Genomic DNA, 21,801 nt, shown 5'->3' with positions numbered 1-21,801 from the left:
CATTGTAACCCCTCCTTCCTCGCAGAAGAAGACATCCCCTGAGAGGAAGCAGCCAGAACGTGTCAGAGGATGTCAAGAGGAAAATAATGTTCCCCACAATTGAGAATGGCGTTGTTTCTGTTTTTAAGAAGTGTTGTTGCCCTCAGTTTATAAAATCCCTCTCCTGGCTAATTTTATATCAACCTGATACAAGCTAGGATTATCTACCAGAGAGGGAACCTCAACTGAGAAAAAAAATGTCTCTATTAGATTGGCCCGTAGACAAGTGTGTGGGGCACACTTGATTAATAATTGATGTGCGAGGGCCCAGCCTACTGTGGGTGGTGCCATCCCTGGGCTGGTGGTCCTGGGTGTTAGAAGAAAGCAAACTGAGTAAGCAGAATTCCTTCGTGGTCTCTGCATCAGTTTCTGCCTCCAGATTCCTGCCTTGAGATCTGACCCTGACTTCCTTTAGTGGCAAAGTGTGACTGATCTGGCAGTGTAAGCCAAATAATAAACCCTTTCCTCTCCAAGCTGCTGATGGTCATGATCTTTAGCACAGCACTAGGAAGCTAACTAAACAAGCCCCCATGAGGCAAAGTGAATTCATTGGTGAGGAGGAATACTCTGACGGGAAATTAGTCAGAAATCCTTTGGGTTGTAGGAGAAGTTTATTTTCCTTTTATTTTAGGTTATTTATTAAGAATATTAGGTAGCTTTCTCATTTTTCTCTCAAGTTTCATATCTCAATAAGTGTGAAATTTGGTACATAGGCATGTATGGGTTACTGCATTCAAGTATAGAAAAGGAATTGGAAATAGAGCCGTAACACTGAAGATCAAAGTATTTCTGCTAAGGTGAACTTGGAAGTTTGGAAACTGTGGGAATACTACCAAAGAGTATGGATCCCATTGAAATTAATCTTTGATTCCCAATCAAAATTCCACCTTTTTATTGCCCTTGCAGAAGGCACACTAGGCTACCCACTTTTCAGACTTGCATTGTTTAGGTCTGGGCACTTTAGTTGAGCTAAAAAGCATGCCAGTGAAACATATCATAAAATATAGGATCTCCCCAGGTGATACAACCGCTTGTAGGAAAATTAAAATATGCATATGAGAACGACTGAGCTCTGGCCTACTTCTCAGACCCCAGTGAGGCCCAGAAGCAGCCGTCACCTGGACCTCAGTGTCATACTGACGTTATCCCTTGCTCATTCGGTGCCATCCCTGCCCCCACAGCAATCACACTTTACCGTGTGCTCACAGCTATTTGCTCAGCAATAGTGAAAAATGATGAGGGAAAGAACTCAGACTTTTGACCCGGTCTATACCTTAAAGCTCTTGCTCTTGGGAAAGTCATTTCATTTTTATGAATTTTAACCTCGTCATTTGTAGACTGAAAGAATTATCCCCTTATTTGTACAGAATTACTAGAATAAGGTTCATGAGAATCCACAGGTAAATATCACCACTCAACCCTCTTCCCAGACCAGGGCTTTCTGCTATGCCTTGCAACATCGTACTAGCCACACCATGCTCTCTGAATTGAAGGGAAGCAACCCAAATTGTTGGCATCTGCTGCCTTGCGCTTACTGAGCTATTAGCCTTGCAGCATCTGCTTGGAGTTTCAGAAAGAAATTGCCATTTTTAGACAAGAGCAGCATTTTCATATAGCATTTCAAAACGCTTCAATCCTGCAATGATTATAACTTCTGCTTGATAGACTCTAGTCAGCAAAACCACAGAGAACAGCCCAGCCCGTGAAGGATCCTTCACTCAGATGTTTAAATAGAAGCAATAATGAAGCTTGAAGAAGCTTTTAATTACCCAAAATTCCTGGAGGCAGGGGAAGCACTGGTCATAGAAACACTAGTTTCCTTCGCGGTCTACTGTGCTGATCACACATGCACACTTGACGCATTTCTGTGACAATTGCTAAGTCTTTTTGTTCTCAGTTCTTACAAAGTTCCCACGAAGCAGCAAGCCGTGTTTCCCTGTGTTTCTGGATATTTTTTTAAGACTGATTTTTGTTTCATGTGCGTGAGCGTTTTGCCTGCACGTGGCCTGTGTCCTTAAGTGTTGAGCCATCTCTCCAGCCACTTCTGAACAATTTTCTATAGGTAGCGCGATTTTTAAGTCATTGTGCCCCCCTGAGTCCCCTAAATATCTATTTCCCATTTGGTGCAAATGTCTCCTGAGGGGAGCATTGAGGAGGAAGTGCAGAGGTCAGAGAGATGCAATTTCCAGGGAAAGTCCCCACTGTCAGAATACAGTAGAGCAGCCTTGTACTATTAAACCAGCCAGGTTAATTGTAGGACATAATTGAGGTTAATTGTTTGTGTCAGGATGAATAACTTAATTCTTTCCATCAAGATGGAAAATAAAGACAAGGGGACCCAGCTGTCAGGATCCCAGAGCCGGAAGACACCACCTCTCACAGTACTGTTTCAGCACCAAGGGCAGAACCTTGCCTGCTCTTCCCCCTGGATGTGACTAATGAAGCTGCCTTCTGGCTGGCTTTTTATTTGCTTTGTTGTTGATTTAAAGGGGATCTGTTTGTTTGCGTTTGTTTGTTTGACATAGAGTTGGGGAGGTGGTTCTAAGGGTAGAGGCTAAAAACCTGAATTCGTCCCCAGCACCCACATCAAGTAGCTCACAACCACCTGTAACTGTAGCTCCAGGGGATCTCTCTCTCTCTCTCTCTCTCTCTCTCTCTCTCTCTCTCTCTCTCTCTCTCTCTCTCTCTCACACACACACACACACACACACACACACAGTTAAAGTAAAAGTAAAATCTTTTTTAAAATAAAGATAGTTCCGACAGCAAAGGAGAGAGAAGGCTGGGAAATGTGGAAGGTTGTGAGGGGAGACAGGACACGTCTCCACGTGGCCCTGAAAGGCTGCTCCATCTTACCTTGGTGAGGTAGAATTTGTCTAGCCTGGGCTTCATTAGCCACCTACCCGTGTTTTACATTTGAACTGTGTCTCTCCAGATTCCTCCAAGAAAATAAAAGATGTGCTGACTGAATTTAATGAAGGTGGAAGCCTCAAGCAATGCGACACACACAAGGTAAGACTATTTCCATTTCAAGTCTCTTTTTAAAAAAAGATTCTGTGTCCTAGCCGTTCCCCACTGGCATCTCAACTTGCCTTGAAGACCTTGCTCTGAGACCTGTGTCGCCCCAGGTCTCAAGCGAGACATCCTTGCCATCTGTGTGTCGTCGTCCTCCCCCCCCCCCCCCGTGTTCTTTCACATGCCTATGCTGTCCTACAAGACTCCATCATACCCCTTTTGCTCTCACTCCTCCCCAGCTCCTCATTCTCAGTGAACACTGAGAAGACAGAAGCAAAGCTCCGAGGCAGGGTCCCTCGCCCCGTGCCCCTTTCCCGGCCACTGTGGGTGAGCCCGGCTGTGCTCCGAGTCTGCCTCTCTTCCTCCTGTGTGTGGATTACTGGTAGGCTCTGCTGAATCAAGACCCCTCCCCAGCCTCCCCCCATTCTCCCTCTTCCTGTCTTCCACATCTGTCTGCCTATACACATTAGATTTTCCCCAGCAACACAATGGTGCTGGTTTTCTGCTATTTATTAAACTTTGTCTATATACAACACCTCCATGTTCTCTTCTGCTTTTTCCAGAACCCTTCAAGCAGTGTGTAACTCCCGTTCCTTCACTGATACCACTAGTGAAGACACCATGTGCCTGAACCCCATAGTGATGTTATTCAATGGTGCTGGAGGCAACTTGTCAAATCTCCTTCATCTTCCTCATTTGGCTTCAGGACACTGCACCCAGAGATTTTTTTTTTTTCTTTCCACTGAACTTGACATTTTTACCCTTGAAGATTAGACATCTCAAACTTCTGAGCTAAACTGATGTCCCTCATCTTCCCCCGTAAAACATGTTTCTCTATCAGTCCATCCATGACAACCTGATGAGCGACAGGTTAAGAACTTGGGTGATTGACCTAAGAGTAGGTAATTGTCGCTGACTTATCTCTTGCTGCCCCACGCAGTTCGGCAGGAAACCCCACCACTTCTGCCTTTCAGAAGTGCTTCCCACCTGGCTCCATGACCTGACTCCTCACCCCTGCACCCCACTCAGACCACTGTAGTCTCCCACTGGACTCTCTGCCCATTCTCTTGTCCTTTGAAGCTCACTCTTCACATGGATCCGGGGCAGTTTGTTAGAACATATGCTTACGCTGCCACTCTCCCATGCCCCCACCCCATCTCTACTCAGGACAATCTCACTTCCTCTGTTCTCTAGCTTTAGCTTTGCCAACTTCCCCTTCTCCGGTCCTTCCCGTCATAGTAGCCTCCTGGATGCTCTTAGACAAGCTGGTGCCCTGTGACCTCTCCCGGTACCACTCGGCTTGCTCTTCTTTTCCCGGGACATCCTCCAGCACATCCACGTCCTTTGTTTCCTCACTGTGGTGGTCTGAAGGAAAATGCCCCCCAAAGGGAGTGGTATTATTAGAAGGTGTGGCCTTGTTGAAGTAGGCAGAGCCTCGTTGGAGGAGGCGTGTCACTGGGGGGGGGGGGAGCTTTGGTCTCCTTTGCTTAAGCTTCACTCAGGGAGACCCTCAGACCACTTCCTGTTGCCTGTATGCGAGATGTAGGACTCTCAGCTCCTTCTCCAGCACAGTGTCTGCTTGCGTGTCACCATGTCCCACCATGATGACAATGAACCGAGCCTCTGCACTGTATGCCAGCCACCACAATGAACTGTTTCTCTTTGGAAGAGTTGTCATGATCATGGCGTCCCTTCACAGCAATAGAAACCTGCCTGTGACATTCACCTCCTTCAGGTCGATGCTCAAACCGCCACCCTGGTGATTGTCACCTTCTTCCTTCATACTTCCCCTTCTAGGGCCCGGCTCTATTTTTCTCAGCACTTCCCACCATCTATCTGGCTAACTAATTTCCTTCATTAATCCTCTGCCTCTCTCACTAGAATAGATTTGTTCAGTGCTGTGTCTCCAGTGCCCAGGAGAGTATTTGGCTCATTGCAAGTAAATGCCCTTTGCATGGGTAAATGAATGCAAGGCCTCTGCCTGTTTTCAAGTTCACAGCACGTAATGTTTCTTGGGTATGCAGGTAGTGTGCTGGGCTCTGCAGAGGAGGCAAAGATCATGGAGCATAATGTCTGCCTTCAGGAATTGAGGGTCGAGCATGAGTCTCAGACCTTGAGTCACGTGGTTTTGGGCTAGCCTTTAACCTCCGCCATCACTGCACAGTATGAGCTTGTACAATATTTCCTTGAGGCTTAGTCCCCTCATCTGTAGACAGAAGCTAGTGAGACTATTAAAAGTTTGAAGTGAATGAATTAAAAGAAAAATGCAAAATATTGAATACGTTATAGGACATGTGATTATTTCCTTTCTATGCCCCTTCCCACAATGCCATATCCCTTGCTCCCTTTCCCCTGCTCCTGGGTCATTTTACAAAGATTTACTAGAGAAAAGTAACAGCCTAGCAAAGCTAAGTTAGGAAAAGGCTACCATTCACTCTCCAAGGCCTTCTCCACTGGCTCCCAGGAAGAATCAACAGAGACTGTGTTCTCTAGGTCCACCTGAGAAGGGCTGGGGATAAAACACCAATCACTGGGAGGAAGAACGGGAGAGGGGTTGGCAGAAGGGAAGGGAGCACACCACTTCAAAGGGCATTCCTGAGGAGAAGCCGTGCAGAGCAGCAAAGAACACACTGCCCCACACCTCCCACCTCCAACTCCCAAAACAGGGAACGAAGGGCTGGCGGGGACTGGTAATCAGCTTGTCTGTCTGGGGGCTGATGTGTGGGAGGGGAACAGTTTGGTCAGGGCCACCACTGCTGTGAAGGCCGAGAGGAGCTTTCAGAAACAGGGAGCCTGTCTATCCTAAGTGTGCAACCGCCCTCACACCCCTCAGGGTTGATCCCCCTCTCTTTGTATGCCTGGCCCTGCTGCATCCTGGGGGAGCTCTGCCTCTCTCTCACACAGCTCGCCTCACTTCTGGTAGGTGTAATGTCATGGCATGGGGTTGGGGAAACAAGAAGGGTTTTGTTTCTCTTGAGCTTGACGGCTTCCTGTCACCAAAATGTCTTAGCGAGGAGTTAGCTGCCAGCAGGGGCAGGTTCCTAGGGAACCTAGAAGCTAGAGTAGGAAGGGGAATTTGCAGAGGGTCATCTCTGGCTGTGATGAATACGATGGAACAAACGTGCCCTTGCTTTTATCTCTAAATGATCCTCTGGAGAGAAGAACGGCGGTGACAGCTAGGGAGTGAGGAAAGCCCAGCAGAACAGAAAAGGTGGCTGGGTGGCACTGAGATACACTGAGCACAAGTTCTAGCTTAGCAGTATGCATGGTGACCAGGAGCAGGCTTTTAAGACGTGAGCCCTACTCTCCACCGTTGCCTCCTGCCTGGGGCTCAGCAGTTTCTCCAGCTTCTCTTCACCCTTATAGACCTGGAGCAGAATTAGCAAGCCCTCCTGAAACAGGTTACAGCAATAGCGATTACCTGGCAGGTTGCTTCATGGGTTTGCAGCTCCAGAGAGAGCATGGATGATGAAGGTGCCTGAGGAAGGTGATGGTTTCTTCCCAGTGTGCCTCCTACTGGCTGGCATCTAGTTGGGTATAATCCTCCAATACTCCTTACCTAGTCATGCACTAAACATCTGGTAAGCAGTCACTGTTCTCGGCCAGGGCTTGTACAGAACTGTCTAACTTATATATCCCTTTCAGAGGAGCACACGATCAGTCTCTCTTGACCCCTGAACTTGGGGTGCTTGGAGGGAGCGACTAGGAGCACTGTACCAGCCCAGGGACCTGTGACAGAAACAGTCACAGATGAGTATGCCAAAGATCTGGCTTCTGATTCGTCCCACCCCTCTTGGGCAGGGACAAGTCATGGAATGTCCTGAGCACCGGTAGCATAAGCAGGCCCAGGTCCTCTGAGGATTTTCTGATTTGAGTGTTCCGTGTTGATTCTAGGCCATTCCATCTTCCAGAGGATGCGGGAGGGAGATCATGAATGGGTAGGCATGAATTCAGTCATCATTTCTTCCTAAGGTCTCACGTTCTGTCCTCATCCTGTGGCACTCAGCACTGCTGACCACATATTACAGTCATTCCAGCACCTGTGCCTTTATAGACTAAACACTGAGCCTCTGCCTGACTCAGAGTGAATGATCCATTGGTGACCAGCACCACAGCAGGCCATCCCTTTGATGGACCGGCAGGGAAGTCAGCATCTATTCAAATATCTATCAGGAAATATTTTGGAGAATGGTTCAGGAGATGGAAATGAAATGAGCCATTCTCATTCTCACCCAGAAGCTCTGAAGGGAGTCCGAGAATGTGTAGCAACTTACTACATTTATCCAGAATGGCATCCACGGGTTTCACAAGGCAGGAACCGAGTCAAATTAAAGAGATCCAGGAGCAGGAAATTCCAAGGGGTTTCAGGCAGAAAAGCAGCGCTAGGATTTTAACAGTTGAAGAAAGCAGTGGGCTGTGGAGCTTGCTCAGGAAAGAAAAGGGGGGCTGTGGGGACAGGATGCATAGTTGCACCTTAACAGATAACAAGAAAAAATGGCAGATGGACTGAGGGTTTGAAGTGGCTCCACGTCTAGGCTGTAGTGGATTACAGAGAAGATTCTGAGTCCCAAAGGTCCCAGAAAGCACATAAGACTGACTAACTGGACTGTAGCAACATTGTTTCTGTATTAATTATATATATTTAAGCTTCTATCTATATTCCCTGGGGTTCACTAGAGTTTCTTTTCTGTATGTGTGTTATCTCGTATAATACAGGAGATCAGTCACGCACAAGTGGCTCTCAACTCTCCCACGGGCAATTAGACACCAAGGAAAATTTTTAAGTAGGAAATTAGTCTTCTCAGGGTTGTGCTTCAGGAAAATCAGCCTGACGGGGCTGGGTACAACAGATGGGAGGAGTGACCGAAGGAAGCGGGAGCAAGGATGGCTTCAAGAGGCATTGTATGGGCTGGAGGGATGGCTCAGCAGTTTAGAGACTTGTTGCTGTTACAGAAGACCCAGGTTTTATTCCCAGTTTCCGCCTGGCGATTCATAACCATCTGTAGCTCATAGCTCTAGTTCCAGGGTTCCGATGCCTTCTTATAACCTCCCTAAGTACCAGGCATGCATGCAACGCACATGTGTACACGCAGACAAAACACTCATGCACAGAAAATAAAATATTTTTTTTATAAATTACGAAATAGAGGCATTGCAATGGTCTAGCTAAAAATCACATGAAAATGAAGTCAGACTCTGGTGATGATGGTACAAGAGGGAATGGAACTAGAAAGGAAGTGTGTTAGGTGCTGTAAAAGGACTAATCCTGCAAAACCAAGAGAGAAGAACCAGTTCCAGGTTACTGAGGGGTCAAAGCTGACTTTGGAATATTGCCATTGGCTTTAGCAGAAATGGCAATCAGGAATAGGATCCTAACTAAAGAGGATGCCAGAGAGGATTCGAGAGCTTCTGGCTGAAGGTAACACTGAATCTGGACGAGCGTCCCATGCCTGAGACCAAGGGTGGGGATTTGACTGAGTGGCATGGTCACGCCTGCTCCCGTATGTATCCCCAGCAGACTCCATATCTAACACAAAGGGACTCCCGCAGCCAGGCTTGTTGTTACACTATTTATAACAGTCAGAGACTAGGACTAGCCTAGATGTCCATCAACAGAAGAATGGTAATAAAAATGTTGCATATGCACACAATAGAATCTTACTCAGCTATAAAGAAGAATGATGTTATGAAATCTGTAGGCAAATGGATGGACCTGGAACACATTATGTTATGTGAAGCAACACAAACTCACAAAGACAAATCCCACGGTCCCTCTGATATGCAAATCCAAACTTTAGTGTTTGTTTGCTTGTATAGAAATAAGGGATTTTAGATTGGTTTAGACTATGAAACATGATCACAGACCATGAGAGGGGAAAACGAGCTGATGAGAAAGACAATAGAGAAAAGCAAAAGGAGTCACGTGACATGAGAGGAGGGGGTGGAAGTACACACAGGAAGAATGGGGGACGATGGGAGAACAAAGAAGAAAAACAAAAACAATTTCATTTGAAAAATGCTAGGTGTGATGGTTCACACCTTTAATCCTAGCACTCAGGAGGCAGAGGCAGGTGGATCTCTGAGTTCGAGGCCAGCCTGGTCTACAGAGTGAGTTCCAGGACAGTCAGGGCTACACAGAGAAACTCTGTCTCAAAAAAAAAAAAAAGGAAGAAAGAAAATTTTTACATGCTAGTAACCAAATAAAAAATAAGTTTATGCAGACATATCAGCCCCTTGCTTTTCTAGACACTAGACATCTCTCTGGTGGCTGGTTTTGGGGACTTCATACTGGTGGCTTGGCACTTCTCAAACTGATCTTTTCCAGTCACCTTTAAGCTTTGTTGTTTTGTCTGTTTGTTCCCCACTGCTAATTTGTTTGGCTAAACCTTTTGTTTGGTTTGGTGACAAAGTCTCTCTACGTAGCCCTGGCTGTCTTGGAACTTACTATGTAGACCAGGCTGGCCTTGAGCTCAGCTGTGTCTGCCTCCCAAGGGCTGGGATTAAAGGTGTGAACCTCCACAGCCTGCCATTAAACTTTCTTTTTAAGACCTTCTTTTTCAGAAACACTTCATTCTGATCGTTTCCATCTGGTGCTAGCTTAAAACTGTCACACTGTCATTTAAATCAGTACTTGTCAGTTAAAATCATGCAAAGGATAAGGCAAAGAAACTTTCGACATCAAAGAAAGAATTGCAACATCATTAGCAAAGATTCAGTTGAACCAAAATAGGGAATAAGAAGCATCAAAATAAAATCTCAGCGTGCAAAGTAGCTTCAAGAAGAGAAGGGAAAATTCTCCAGGGAGCTGAGATGAGAACCTTACCAAAGAGACAAATACACTTAAGACCTCCAGGGAAGCAGGCTCCCCGGCAAGAGGTAGGAACCCCAACAGACTGGAGGTCAAGGGGAAAGGAAGGCCAGTGTGGTCTCTTTGGAGAAATTAAAGGGGAAGGAGAAGATTCCCTTGGAATGTGTTCACAGGTAGCAGACAAGCAAGACTCCATCAGAGACAGTGAGGGCAGGAGCACGAAGGGTGGTACATGGGTAACACTGGAAAGGGAATGAAATCATTCTGTCGCTGTGTCCAGGAAAAGAGCAGAAGAGACAATCTGAAGTAATGATACTGCAGAGACAGAGAGAGAGGCAGAAAGAGAATCAGAGATTTGGGACAGAAAAGGGACACAGAGAGCAGGATAGCGGGCACAAAAAAAAATGTCAATCAACCATGGGCTGGGTTCTTTTAAGCTGAAAATTAAATAAATGAGGAAGTAAGTGATCTGTGTCCAACCGCATCAGGCTTCTTCCACAGTGCAAAAGAGATCTCTAGGACAGCCCTGGACTTAGCAGAGATTTGGTTGCGAGTTCCCAGCGGAGCCCACACCTGACTCTACACATTCAAGTCAGCTCCTGCTTCCAGGAAGGCTTGCTGAATCCCCAGAACGTGAAAGGGGTTACATGCTTATCAGCATTTTTCAGAGAGCACCAAGGAGGTTTCCAGAAAGGGATGCCATTCTCCTGCCTGTTATTATTCAAAGGCCAGCACAGCAGCAGTTGGGGCAGCGCTTCTTCTGCAAATGGTTTCCAGGAGCATCTGTGTCTTGATGAAGCTCCAGCCCCAGGGATGAGAGCTCAAGCCAGGGATGACTCACGGCAAACTGTCATTGTTGTTAGTGAGTGCTTGCTGAGGGCTGCTGCTCTCTCTGGCATGGCTACTCAAAGCCTGGGACCATCGATGCCAGGCAGTATCGCGATGGTCGCAACAGCTTAGCTTCCTGTTTTTCTGGATGGCTAAAGTCTTCACAATAGCATGTTTTGGGACACAGCTGAGCCAAACACACACAATTCCTTCTCATCTTGGGATCTGTCCAGAGAAGGTGAACATTATGAAAACACTGTGGGGTGATGGAACCTGTCCTTCCTTCCCCAACCTCTTCCCCAACTTTCCGAGGCCTGAACTCAAGAATCACAGAGGTGGTTATAATCACCAGAGAACCTTTCTTTCCATGCTATTTTCTTCTGCATTCTTCTTCATTGTCACCAGAATTTCAAAGCAGTGACAGAGTCCTTGCTCCATAGACCCATGACCTTCACATGAGCCTAGGCAAAGGCAGATAGATCCCCGGAGCTCTCCATTTGTGAACCCCACTTTTTAGACATGCTGTTGGGAATCCTTTGAGAAAGCCATACTTACATACAATGTGCATTCAACGTATTCAGCACCTGCCCTTCTCACCCCTTTCCGGCCTCAGTATCCTCTTCTCATTGATGACCCACCAAGCCCAGCTTTGCTGCCCACATACGCATGTGTGTAGGACCATCCACTGAAGCATGGTAGACCTACCAGGGACCACACCCTTGATGAGACTTGACTCTTTCCCATAAGTCGATAACTCTCCATCGCTCCTCCGTTAGCTGGGAGGATGCCTAAGTCCACCTCCTCTCCATGGTGGGGCGCTTGATCTGCTCTGGGGCTTGTGCAGGTGACCCCAGCTGCTGAGAGAATGAGGGTAGCAGTCCTGAAACATCTGAAAAGCGTTGTTGCACTCGGGTCCACCCTTACCATCTGTTTACCCCTTTGTTCATAGCAGTCTCTGAGCCTAGGGAGTATATCACCCTTCCTTTTAATCCCAATTGAGACCAAACCAGGCCTTCTTTGTGCCTGATGGTCAGCCACCATGTTACCTCTGTCTGTGTCCCATCCCTTCCCCCGTCCCTCTGTCTCCCGGAGTTTTCATTCCTGCTCCCCACCTTCCCCTTCACTTCCATGGCTTTCACTTCACCTGCCTCACCCGCCATCGCCATCACCCTCCTCCATCCTGTCCCCTTCCCTCCCTCTATTGACTTCTCTCTTCTTGCCCTTCTCAGCCCATTAGCTATGATGTCTTCAAGCTGTTCATGAGGGCATACCTGGAGGTGGACCTTCCTCTGCCACTGAGCACACACCTCTTCCTGGCCTTCAGCCAGAAGCCCAGACAGGAGACACCTGACCACCCAAAGGAGGGGGCCAGCAGTAGTGAGCCCAATGTCTCAGGTACAAGGACCAGCTTTCCCCAAGATGGGAGGATGCTGAGCATCTGTAACCCCTGGCCACAGGCATAGGCAGAACACTAGCGGGGAACCTGAGCCTAGGAAGCGGGAGGGAGACCAAGGGTCAGGGGCTCCTCTCTTTTAGACCCTCAGAGCCTCTGTTTAGTCCTTTAGCAAGTGAAATAAAAAGGGGGTGAATCTATCACTCAGAGTCAGAGGATAAGATGGGTCAAGAGGGGAACACAAACTAACACATGGTAGAAAAATAAGAGCCTCCCAAGAAGGCTTTCGTCCATGGTTAGCGACATTCAGCACATGTCCCAGCTAGAACTAACCAGGGACTGTCAGAGGAGGGGAAGTCATGGCCACTGTCTTAATGGAGTTTCAGAGAGCATGAGCCAAGCTGAGAATTATTGTAGGACACAAACACAAGCTCCATGAACCAGAGCGCCTGGGATGGTCCCCTACGTGCCCCCCTAAGGGTCTGGAAAGCATGAACTGGTCTTTACGTTTTCTTCTTGTTCCCTAGATTGTGATGCGGATAATGCTGCCAAAGCAGATGAGGCCTGCGCTCCCGACACTGGTAAGACATTGGGACGTGAGGTTTGGGGGGTGTCTTAGTTAGGGTCCCTATTGCTGTGTAGAGACACCATAGCGGTGGCAGCTCTTATAAAGGAAAACATTTAATTGGGGCTGGTTTATATAGTCCACGATCATCATAGTGAGAAGCAAGGCAGCATGCAGGCAGAAGGTGCGGAACAAGTGAAGCATGGTTAATAAAAACTCAGGGTCAGTAACGGGGTTCAACCTGAAGATCTGAAAAGCAAAACAGCCAGCCACTGGCTCTGACTTCAACCTCAGTCTGAAATGGCGATCCTGCCTCCAGGAATCTTAGAATGAGACTGTGTGTTGAGAGCTTTCTCCTCCCATTTTATAATCCTCTCTAGGGCTGGGATTAAAGGCATGCACCACCTGGTTTCTATGGCAACTAGTGTGGCTCCTGGGATTACAGGTGCATGTCATTGTGCCTACTGGGATTAAAGGTGTGTGTTACCATAACCTGGTCTGTAAGGCTGACCAGTGGGGCTGTTTTACTCTCAGATCTTCAGGCAGTCTTTATTTATGAAAAGACAATTGAACTGCCACTGCAAAGAAGGAGCTGAGAGTTCTACATCTTGATCCACAGACAGCAGGAGACTGCGTCCCACATTGAGCGTAGCTTGAGCGTATGAAACCTCAAAGCCCACCCCCACAGCGATACACTTCCTCCAACAAGACCACACCTCCTCCTAGTGCCACTCCTGTGAGTCTATGGAGCCATTCCTGCTCAAACCACCACAGAGGAGGAGGAGCAAGATGGCCAGCTGGCTTTTTACCCACACAGTGGAGGGATTCTAAGGCTCACTGAAGGTTCTTACCTCCCTGGTTCCGGAGGAACAAGATGGCCAGCTGGCTTTTTACCCACACAGTGGAGGGATTCTAAGGCTCACTGAAGGTTCTTACCTCCCTGGTTCCGGAGGAACAAGATGGCCAGCTGGCTTTTTACCCACACAGTGGAGGGATTCGAAGGCTCACTGAAGGTTCTTACCTCCCTGGTTCCGGAGGAACAAGATGGCCAGCTGGCTTTTTACCCACACAGTGGAGGGATTCTGAGGCTCACTGAAGGTTCTTACCTCCCTGGTTCCGGAACAGAACAGGTCAAGGCTTGGGGCAGGTTGCCAGATGTTTACTTCTGACAAGTTGCTTGCTAGAGATGAGGAGGAGCCTTCACAGGAAGCATGGGAGTGGGTGGGAGTCTGAGTGCCAAGACCTGGCCCTCATGCAGAAGTATAACTTATTCTACTCTCTACCAATGGGCGGCTGGAGTGGGTAGGGCAAGTATGTAAGAGTATGTCCTGCTGGGCCAACAAACAACGTTCATGAGGGCCTGGAGCGATGCCCCAGCAGTCAAGAGCACTGGCTGCTCTTGCAAAGGACTCATGTGGGAATCCCAGGGCCCAGGTAGCAGCTCACAATGGTCTGCGACACTCGGATGCCCTCTTCTTGCCTCCATAGGCACCAGGCATGCAAGTGATACACAGACATACATGTATTAAAAAAAATGTCCATACATATAAAATTAAATTAAATTTTAATTTTAAAACAGAAATATCTGCGTCGTTTTTTTGAACAAGTTGGAGAGTTTCTAATAATTACCGAAAGATGCCAGAAGAAATTGGTTTTGAAGATCTGGTTTCTAGGTACCTGCTTACTTCATTTTCCTCTGACCTTCAGATTTATACTGCTTCACACAAAGGAGCCAAGGAAACCGTTGTGGGGCTAGGGATTCAATCCAGACCTGTGCAACCTCAATTCCCTGCTCTCTTTCTGTACAGAACGAGGTAGCCAAGCTGTCAGGTAGGTCGCTCCTTACAAAAGTGTCATTTTAGTTAGTTCCTGGTGGAGCTGCTGTAGCGCTATGGTCCATTGACCCGCGTCTGGTACAGCAGATCTGGAATCTTCCCTGACACGTTTATCAGTGAGAAGCCTTTCTCTATGTGCTTGACAAACCCAGGTACTGGAAGAGGCAAGAATCACCATCCGTGACATTTACTTTCATGTCCAATAAAAATGTCCTGGTCACTCCCCATCTTAACGAGATCAAGGGACAGAACATGTTGGCTAAGAATCTGGACCGCATCCCCAGCTCAGACACTATCTAGCAGAGAGCTGTGGGCGTGTTTGAGCAATATCTGCGTTGCTGTCCCTCTGTAAAACGGGAGGATAGTGAGTATTGTTATGCAGGTTGAACGAGTTAGCAGCTGTTCAAAGGCTCAATACAGTTCCTGACCAAAGTAAATCTTCAATAATATCAGCAATTAGTAGTAACCCCCACCCTAGATGAACATTCTCTACTTAGATCATTACAATCAGCCAGACTATCCTGGAGGCCACAGCTTCTGTCTCCTAGCAGGCCAACTTGGCGTGCTGTTCGGATGGGAAGTCATTTGGGGACCATGCACTGTGATCCTAAGGTTTCAAATGCAAAGGCTCGGAGAGGCAGACCCTGTTTGCTGTACAGGATTGTACTGTTGAGACAGTTTATACACACACAAGCATGAAGTCCAGCTCTTGGGAGGAACGCTGAGGAGAAAGACTGCGGTTCCATCGTATTTTTAAATGTGTGTCAGATGAAGTAGCTACAAGGTAGGACAGCTGAAAGAGACCAGAGACAGTTTCAGCGGAGCCTGGGAGGAAAGCCTCTTCAAATGAATATTAGCTATAATCCTGATCTTTCTCTTATCCCGTACCAAGAAAGAAGCCAGAACCATTATAGGGCTTTCAGTGTTTGGTAGAAGCATTGGTAAGTCAGTTAGTTGGGGTTTGTCATGTTGTTTTGAAATTCACTATGGAGCTGGATGTTGTGATATTTATATATGCTGGTAGTCCCAACTTCTCAGGAAGAGGAGGTGAGAGGATCACTTGAGCCCATGAGTTTTCAAGGCCAGCCTAGGCCACTCGGAGACTCCACCTAAAAAGAAAAGCAAGGGGCCACAGAGGTTAAGAGCACTTGCTGATCTTCTAGGGAACATGAGTTCACTTCCACCCCCCTCCTCAGGTGGCTGTAACCTGGCTTTAGGGGATCAGAGGCCAGAACGGGAACACACACTCATGAGCACATAGACACACACACACACACACACACACACACACACACACACACACTATACATAATTGAAAATAATAAAAGTCAATCTTTTTTTAAGAGGCAGGGGAAAAGGGGATGAGGCCAGAGGGAGAAGAGAAAAGTAACCCTACACACAGAACTCAGAACATACTCTGGAAAGAGAAGGCTACGGAGGTAACTCATGGCACTCCAGAGAGCAAGCATGAAGGGAACCGGGCCTTCCTGGTGCCTTCGGTGATAGCCATAGGGAAAGACAACTCAAAGTTGTCTCATTCACTCCTGCCGGCCCCCATCAGCTATGCTAGTCCAGGGCCCGGCGGGGAGATGAACTGAATGCACAAGCAAGCCTTACATCTTACACAGAGTGACAGATGATCAAATCCTGGCACAAAGCATCCGCCCAGCAAGAAGGAAGGAGAACGTTTTTAAACTTGCAACAAGGAGGCATGCTGCCCCCACTTCTTTTACCCAGGCACTGGGCACGTCCAGAGAAATCTTCAGGTTGCATTTCATGCCCTAAGGCCCAAAACAATCTAACAGGGTTTGCTTCAATGGATGAGGAGACAGTATCCAAGAACACACAGAGGGGAGGTCATGTGATCCGAGGGCAGCTGGACAGTGACATAGTAGAGATGGACATTCCCGGCTCACTCACAGTAGCTCTGTTATTCTGAGTCTCGGTGACTTGCCATGCGCCGTTCATCTGCTTATGGTAAAGGAAAACATCAAGCCCTATGGGCTAAGCCATGAAAAGGCAATTATCTGAAGTGCGATTCAGTGAGGTTTTTTTTCAACTTGAGATTTCAAAAGTAATCCATTTCCTGCTAGGTTCCCTTCAATAGATGGCTTAATTAATGCCATTGTTTACAAAATAAAATAAATAAATAAAAATAAGAATTAGGACCAGGCAGAAGCTTCACAGAGAACCCCTTCCTTCAGTAGGCAAGCCCTGGGCTCACTTGCAATCTGGCCATCTCTGGAAAACCCTAGACTTTTCTTGTCCAAGTAGATGCCATAAAATGCTAGATCATAGGTTTTCCCCAATAGGTTTCTTACATGATTGCGATCAGGCTATATATAATTTTAAAGTTAGGATCGCTTTCCGCTCAACATTATAGTCACAAACATCCCTGTCACTCAAGACTTGGGGTGAACCTCAGTTTTGATACAATGACCTCTTTTGAGAGGTTCAAACAAGAACAGGTTGAATCCAGCGCAAGCCCAGTTAGTGCTAGAGTCCCCAGAGTCTCCCTTCTGCAGCACTGCCCAGCTGGACGTCAACAGGTATTGCAGAGACAATGGGCGAAGGCAGAGTGGGCAGGTGCAGTCTGCCCTCAATGAAGGCACTTACACCAGGGCGGGCGCTGGATGAGAGCAGATGTCTGGAGGTTTGGGGATTTCCTATGTGGGAGCATGAGAAGGAAGGATGCTAATGGGATCATCGGTGTCTAGGACCTCCCTGCAGGAGTAAACTAAACCTGGTTATGAACCAGAACTGTGACTCATGATCCACCCAGAACTCTAATGACTGGACCATCTTCAGGAAGAAGTACACCTCTTACATAGCTCAGCTGAACCGTAGCTGGCATAAATGACACACATTTGAAGTGAAAAATCGAAAACTTCTGAAGTATGCGTGCATCTATAGAAGCCAGTAGGACACCAAGAGAATGAGCGCATCCACCATCCAGCGTGAAGTCCTTTCTCCAGCCCTGCCCCGCCCCAAGCAGCCTGTGATCTGCCTTCTGTCGCTATGACTGTCGCTGCACCATCTGCACTCTGTGTGAACAGAACCGTGCACTGTTTCCTTTCTTAGCTCTTATATCTGTTTTTTCCAGCATGATCAGTTTGATATTTAACTGTGTATATTAATTGTCAACATATTTTGTTTGTTAATTAATATTCTAACATATAGAGTTTCTATAATTAGTTCACTTGTTGGAACAGGGACGTTTGGTTAGTTTCCAGTTTGGGATTATTGCAAACAAACTTGTAAATATTCTTTTATAAGTCTTTGTAGGGAGAACTTCCATTCCCCCTGAGCAAAGACCTTGGAATGGAATACCAGGTATCACGTAGCAGGCACCGTGCACGTCAGTTCAAAGGAAATTGCCGAGCTCGTCCCAAGACTGTTGGGCTATTTACACACCTGGCTGCACACAGGCCCCTGCCGCTCAGTCCTTCATCGACATCGTCATTTCTCCTTGCTCTGACACACAAAGAGCGGCATCTCACTGTGGTCTGGGATTGCATTTTCCTGGTGACTTCCTGTCACCTGCTCAGTAGGGTCATCTATGAATCATCCTTAAAAAAAAAAAAACATTCAAGCCGGGCGGTGGTGGCGCACGCCTTTAATCCCAGCACTTGGGAGGCAGAGGCAGGCGGATCTCTGTGAGTTCGAGACCAGCCTGGTCTACAAGAGCTAGTTCCAGGACAGGCTCCAAAACCACAGAGAAACCCTGTCTCGAAAAAACAAAAAAAAACAAAACAAAACAAAAAAAAAACATTCAAAGTTTTTGTTTTACCCACTGATCATCTCCCTGGCCCTAACAGTGTCTTCCGTAGAACAAAATTTTTTAGTATTTTGAAAGAATTATTGACTCCGTGAATTCGAGGCCAGCCTGATCTAAAAAATGAGTTCCAGAAACCAAAGACAACACAGAGAAATCCTGTCTCAAAAAAACCAAAATAATAATAATAATAATTTATTTTACTTTATGTGAACTGTGCCTGTATGGATGTTTTGCCTGCATATATGTATTGTACCATGCTCATGTCTGGTGCCTATGGAGGTCAGAAGAGGGCATCACACCTATAGCTTGGGTAATCATAGTTGTGAATCACCACGTGGATGCTAGAAACCAAATCTGAATCCTCTGCAGGAGTAAGAAACGCTTTTAGCCCCTATATCCAAAATTTCTTAATTTTTGTGAAACGCAGTTCAATGCGGTTTGTCTTGTGGCTGATCTTTGCTCTTGTGTCTTAGCAATCTGCTGAACTCAAAATCAGAAAGAACGGTATCTTAACACCATCTAATCTTGAAGGGTCTAATCCTTTAACATGGTATCTATTTATTTATGTCTCTGCTAACTTCTATCTGATATATTAACATTGTGCAACCTTTGCATCTGTGTTCATAAAGAATGTTGAAATGCAACCTCTTGTGATGTCTCTGATTTGAGCAGCGCAGCAATGTTGCTCTTCTTCCGTGGGTTGGGTAGGATTCTTGTCCTTTAAATTTTTCTTGGAGAATTTGTATAACATCCTTAGCAATTCTTCTTCAATGCTGTGTACAGTATGGACAGTTTTTTTATTTCACCAAATATCTTTATGCTTGTTTAGGGCAAAGTGAGAGTCTCTGGAAATAGTCACAAGTGTTTCCATACCATTAAACCTCTAGAGCTGCTGCTACCTCGCTGTTGAGGCAGTTTTGGGGGTCCTCCATGGTAACATGTGGATTCTGGGGCCTTCTACCCCATTGCTGAGAATGAGCATTCATTCTGACTTTTCTTTTGATCCCAGAGTTTGTCCCTCGTGTCCTGCTTCTTCCCCTACGCCCATCCCAACCATAACCATCCCATTCCCCAGCCTCTGGCAGTTTCCTCCCCAGGGAGGAACAAGTCCCACTCAGTTATAGAACTGAAGATGACCTTGTACATATCTGTGGGTGGCTGTCTGTCTGTCTAGGCTCTACTCTGGGCTCCCACCTCCTCCTCAACTCACAGAGAATGCCAGGATCTGCCAGAGTGCCCCCTCCCCCCACCCTGGTACCACATGGAAACTTCTTCCAGATGCTAAGATGCCAACCAGCATCTCGTCTCTCATTTGCCTCCCATTTCCTCAAGGGCCCTACTTGAAATATAACATCCCATAAACATTTGCTACTGTCCAGGTACCAGCTGAGCCAGGTGGGACAATACATCTGGTCTGGTGTTACTCTGAGGTATAGACAAAGTGGAAGCCATTCATGGTGTTCCAATGGATGAATAGCCTAAGCACACAGATGTAACTTGTGGCATTAGGGACTCCCCAGTACAAAGGACTATGTTCTCATTTGTTTTCCACATTTCTGGATGAATTTCCGTGTCATTTCTTCCAGGGATAATTTTAGTAGTTTGGTTGCAGAAGTAATTTCATCTCAATCTCCCCCACCTCACTATTTCTCTTGTTATCTCATTCAAATTCTTTTTACCACTTCCGGGTCACCTTAGAAGCTTTCCGCCCTTACTTAATAGAGGTTATGTCTTCCCGCAGCTGCAGTGTCTTGTCCAATAGAACATTAACTTCAGACCTCTGGCCCTCTGAGACTTCTGGGTGAAGCTTTCTCTTCCCCTGTCTTCTGTCTTCCATTCTGGGTTTTGTCGGCTCTGCCATGGTCTCTGCATGGTCCCTCTGTAATGCAGAGACCTCTCATCTCCTCTACAGTCAGTCTGAATGACAGCTAACTCCTTTCTAACAGCCCATGCTGCGGGACAGGGCAGACCTTCTCTCTCAGCTCTGCTGTCCCAGGGTGGAATGTTCCCTCCCATCGTGTGGCTCTTTGGTTCTCTGAATAATGTGAGGTGCCAGAAGGCACTGCCATCGAGGCTGCCTCCACCTTTGTTCACGCTGACAGCGCTCACTGCTTGTTGGCATCATGGTGCCTCCATGGGCTTGCCCACTGGCAAGGGTTCTGTTCAGCCCCTAGTCAGTTGTGTCCTGTGGGTTGTGCATACGCCTATGAAAAGAGTTCTCATGGGTATGAAAGTAGCCAAGCCGCGGAGAGAAAGAACAAAGTACCTGAGGAAATCATCTTCGCATAGTGAAATGAAACCCCTCTTGTTCTCACTGATAACGAATTTTGTACTTCTGAACTAGGGGGCAGAGTGTGGGGGAAGCTTTTCCTCGTGGAGCATTTCGGCATTTCCTTGGCAAATAGTTAAGGTTTCCTAGTTTCTGAAAATGGGATTGTCAGTAGGGTTTTCCTTTTGGATATCAGTCTCTTCATTTGTCCTTAACTATATTTTCAGAAATGAATTATGAGATACCACATCCTCGCATGGCTCCAGGGACTGACCTACTTGGGGCAGTGAGGGAATGAAGAAAAGACAGACAGATGCAGAGGTGCAGAGAAGCTAGGATTAGGCCGTCTAGGCTCTGATGGGGAAGCCACAGCAACCCAGAAGCTTTGCCAAGTGTTTGTCATCTACAGTTAAACAAGGAAGCAGAGTTATTGCACAGCAGCTGATCAAGGGGGTGGGGTCATTACCTCAGATAAACAAGGAGACAGGACTATTACATACAGCTGAATGTAGTAATAGGGGCGGAAGGGCTGCATTCCCAGCATTGCCCGAAATAACAACACACAAACTGTATTCATTTAAACACTGCTTGGCCCATTCTCTTCTAGGCTAATTCTCACATATTAATTTAGCCCATTTCTAATCATCTGTGTGTAGCACCCCAAGGTGTGCTTACCGGGAAGATTCTAGCCTATGTCCATCCTGGGTCGGAGCTTCATCCCGGGAGCGGGGCATGGCGTCTCTCTGAGGCGTCTGCTCCCGAGAGGAGAGCTGTCGAGTCTGACCTCACTTCCTCTTCCTCCCAGAATTTTGTTCTGTTTACTCCTCCCACCTATTTTCTAAGCAATAAAATGGGCCAAGGCAGTTCCTTTATTAGCCAATGACCTTCCTCCATCAGCTGAACAAGGAGACAGGCTTCACTAACTCAGTAGATGTGCTCTCTGTAGGGTAGCAATCTCCAAGAGGTGAACACAGTGGATGGACGACAGGGAACATCTTCTGCATGCACTATGAGCATCCACGTATGAACTAGTTCTGCACACACTATGAGCATCCACACATGAGCTAGTTCTGCACGCACTATGAACATCCACATCTGAACTAGTTCTGCACGCACTGTGAGCATCCACATATAAACTAGTTCTGCACACACTATGAGCATCCACACATGAACTAGTTCTGCACGCACTATGAGCATCCACACATGAACTAGTTCTACACGCACTGTGAGCATCCACATCTGCACTAGTTCTGCACGCACTATGAGCATCC

General features: G+C 46.9%; 1 protein-coding gene across 6 annotated transcripts in view; it reads left to right on the top strand.

The window, feature by feature from the left end:
• Dgkg (diacylglycerol kinase gamma) overlaps nucleotides 1–21,801 on the top strand; it is a 211,045-nt gene that overhangs the window by 57,365 nt on the left and 131,879 nt on the right. For 2 of the 6 annotated variants that reach the window (XM_041677986.1, XM_041677985.1), the window contains exons 3-6: nucleotides 2,975–3,051; nucleotides 11,920–12,085; nucleotides 12,611–12,664; nucleotides 14,356–14,478. In XM_041677986.1, the coding sequence (XP_041533920.1) occupies nucleotides 2,975–3,051; nucleotides 11,920–12,085; nucleotides 12,611–12,664; nucleotides 14,356–14,478 (420 nt within the window). The remainder of the gene's footprint in view (nucleotides 1–2,974; nucleotides 3,052–11,919; nucleotides 12,086–12,610; nucleotides 12,665–14,355; nucleotides 14,479–21,801) is intronic. The other 4 variants (XM_041677988.1, XM_041677987.1, XM_041677989.1 and 1 more) reach the window with 3 other exon arrangements.

Source organism: Microtus oregoni, unplaced genomic scaffold (assembly GCF_018167655.1).
Source record: "Microtus oregoni isolate MIOR12 unplaced genomic scaffold, Mior012 000029F_ref0000214, whole genome shotgun sequence".
Taxonomy (NCBI): Eukaryota; Metazoa; Chordata; class Mammalia; order Rodentia; family Cricetidae; genus Microtus; species Microtus oregoni.
The sequence above is the reverse complement of the archived record's forward strand: the minus strand, read 5'-3'. Positions and strand labels throughout refer to the sequence as shown.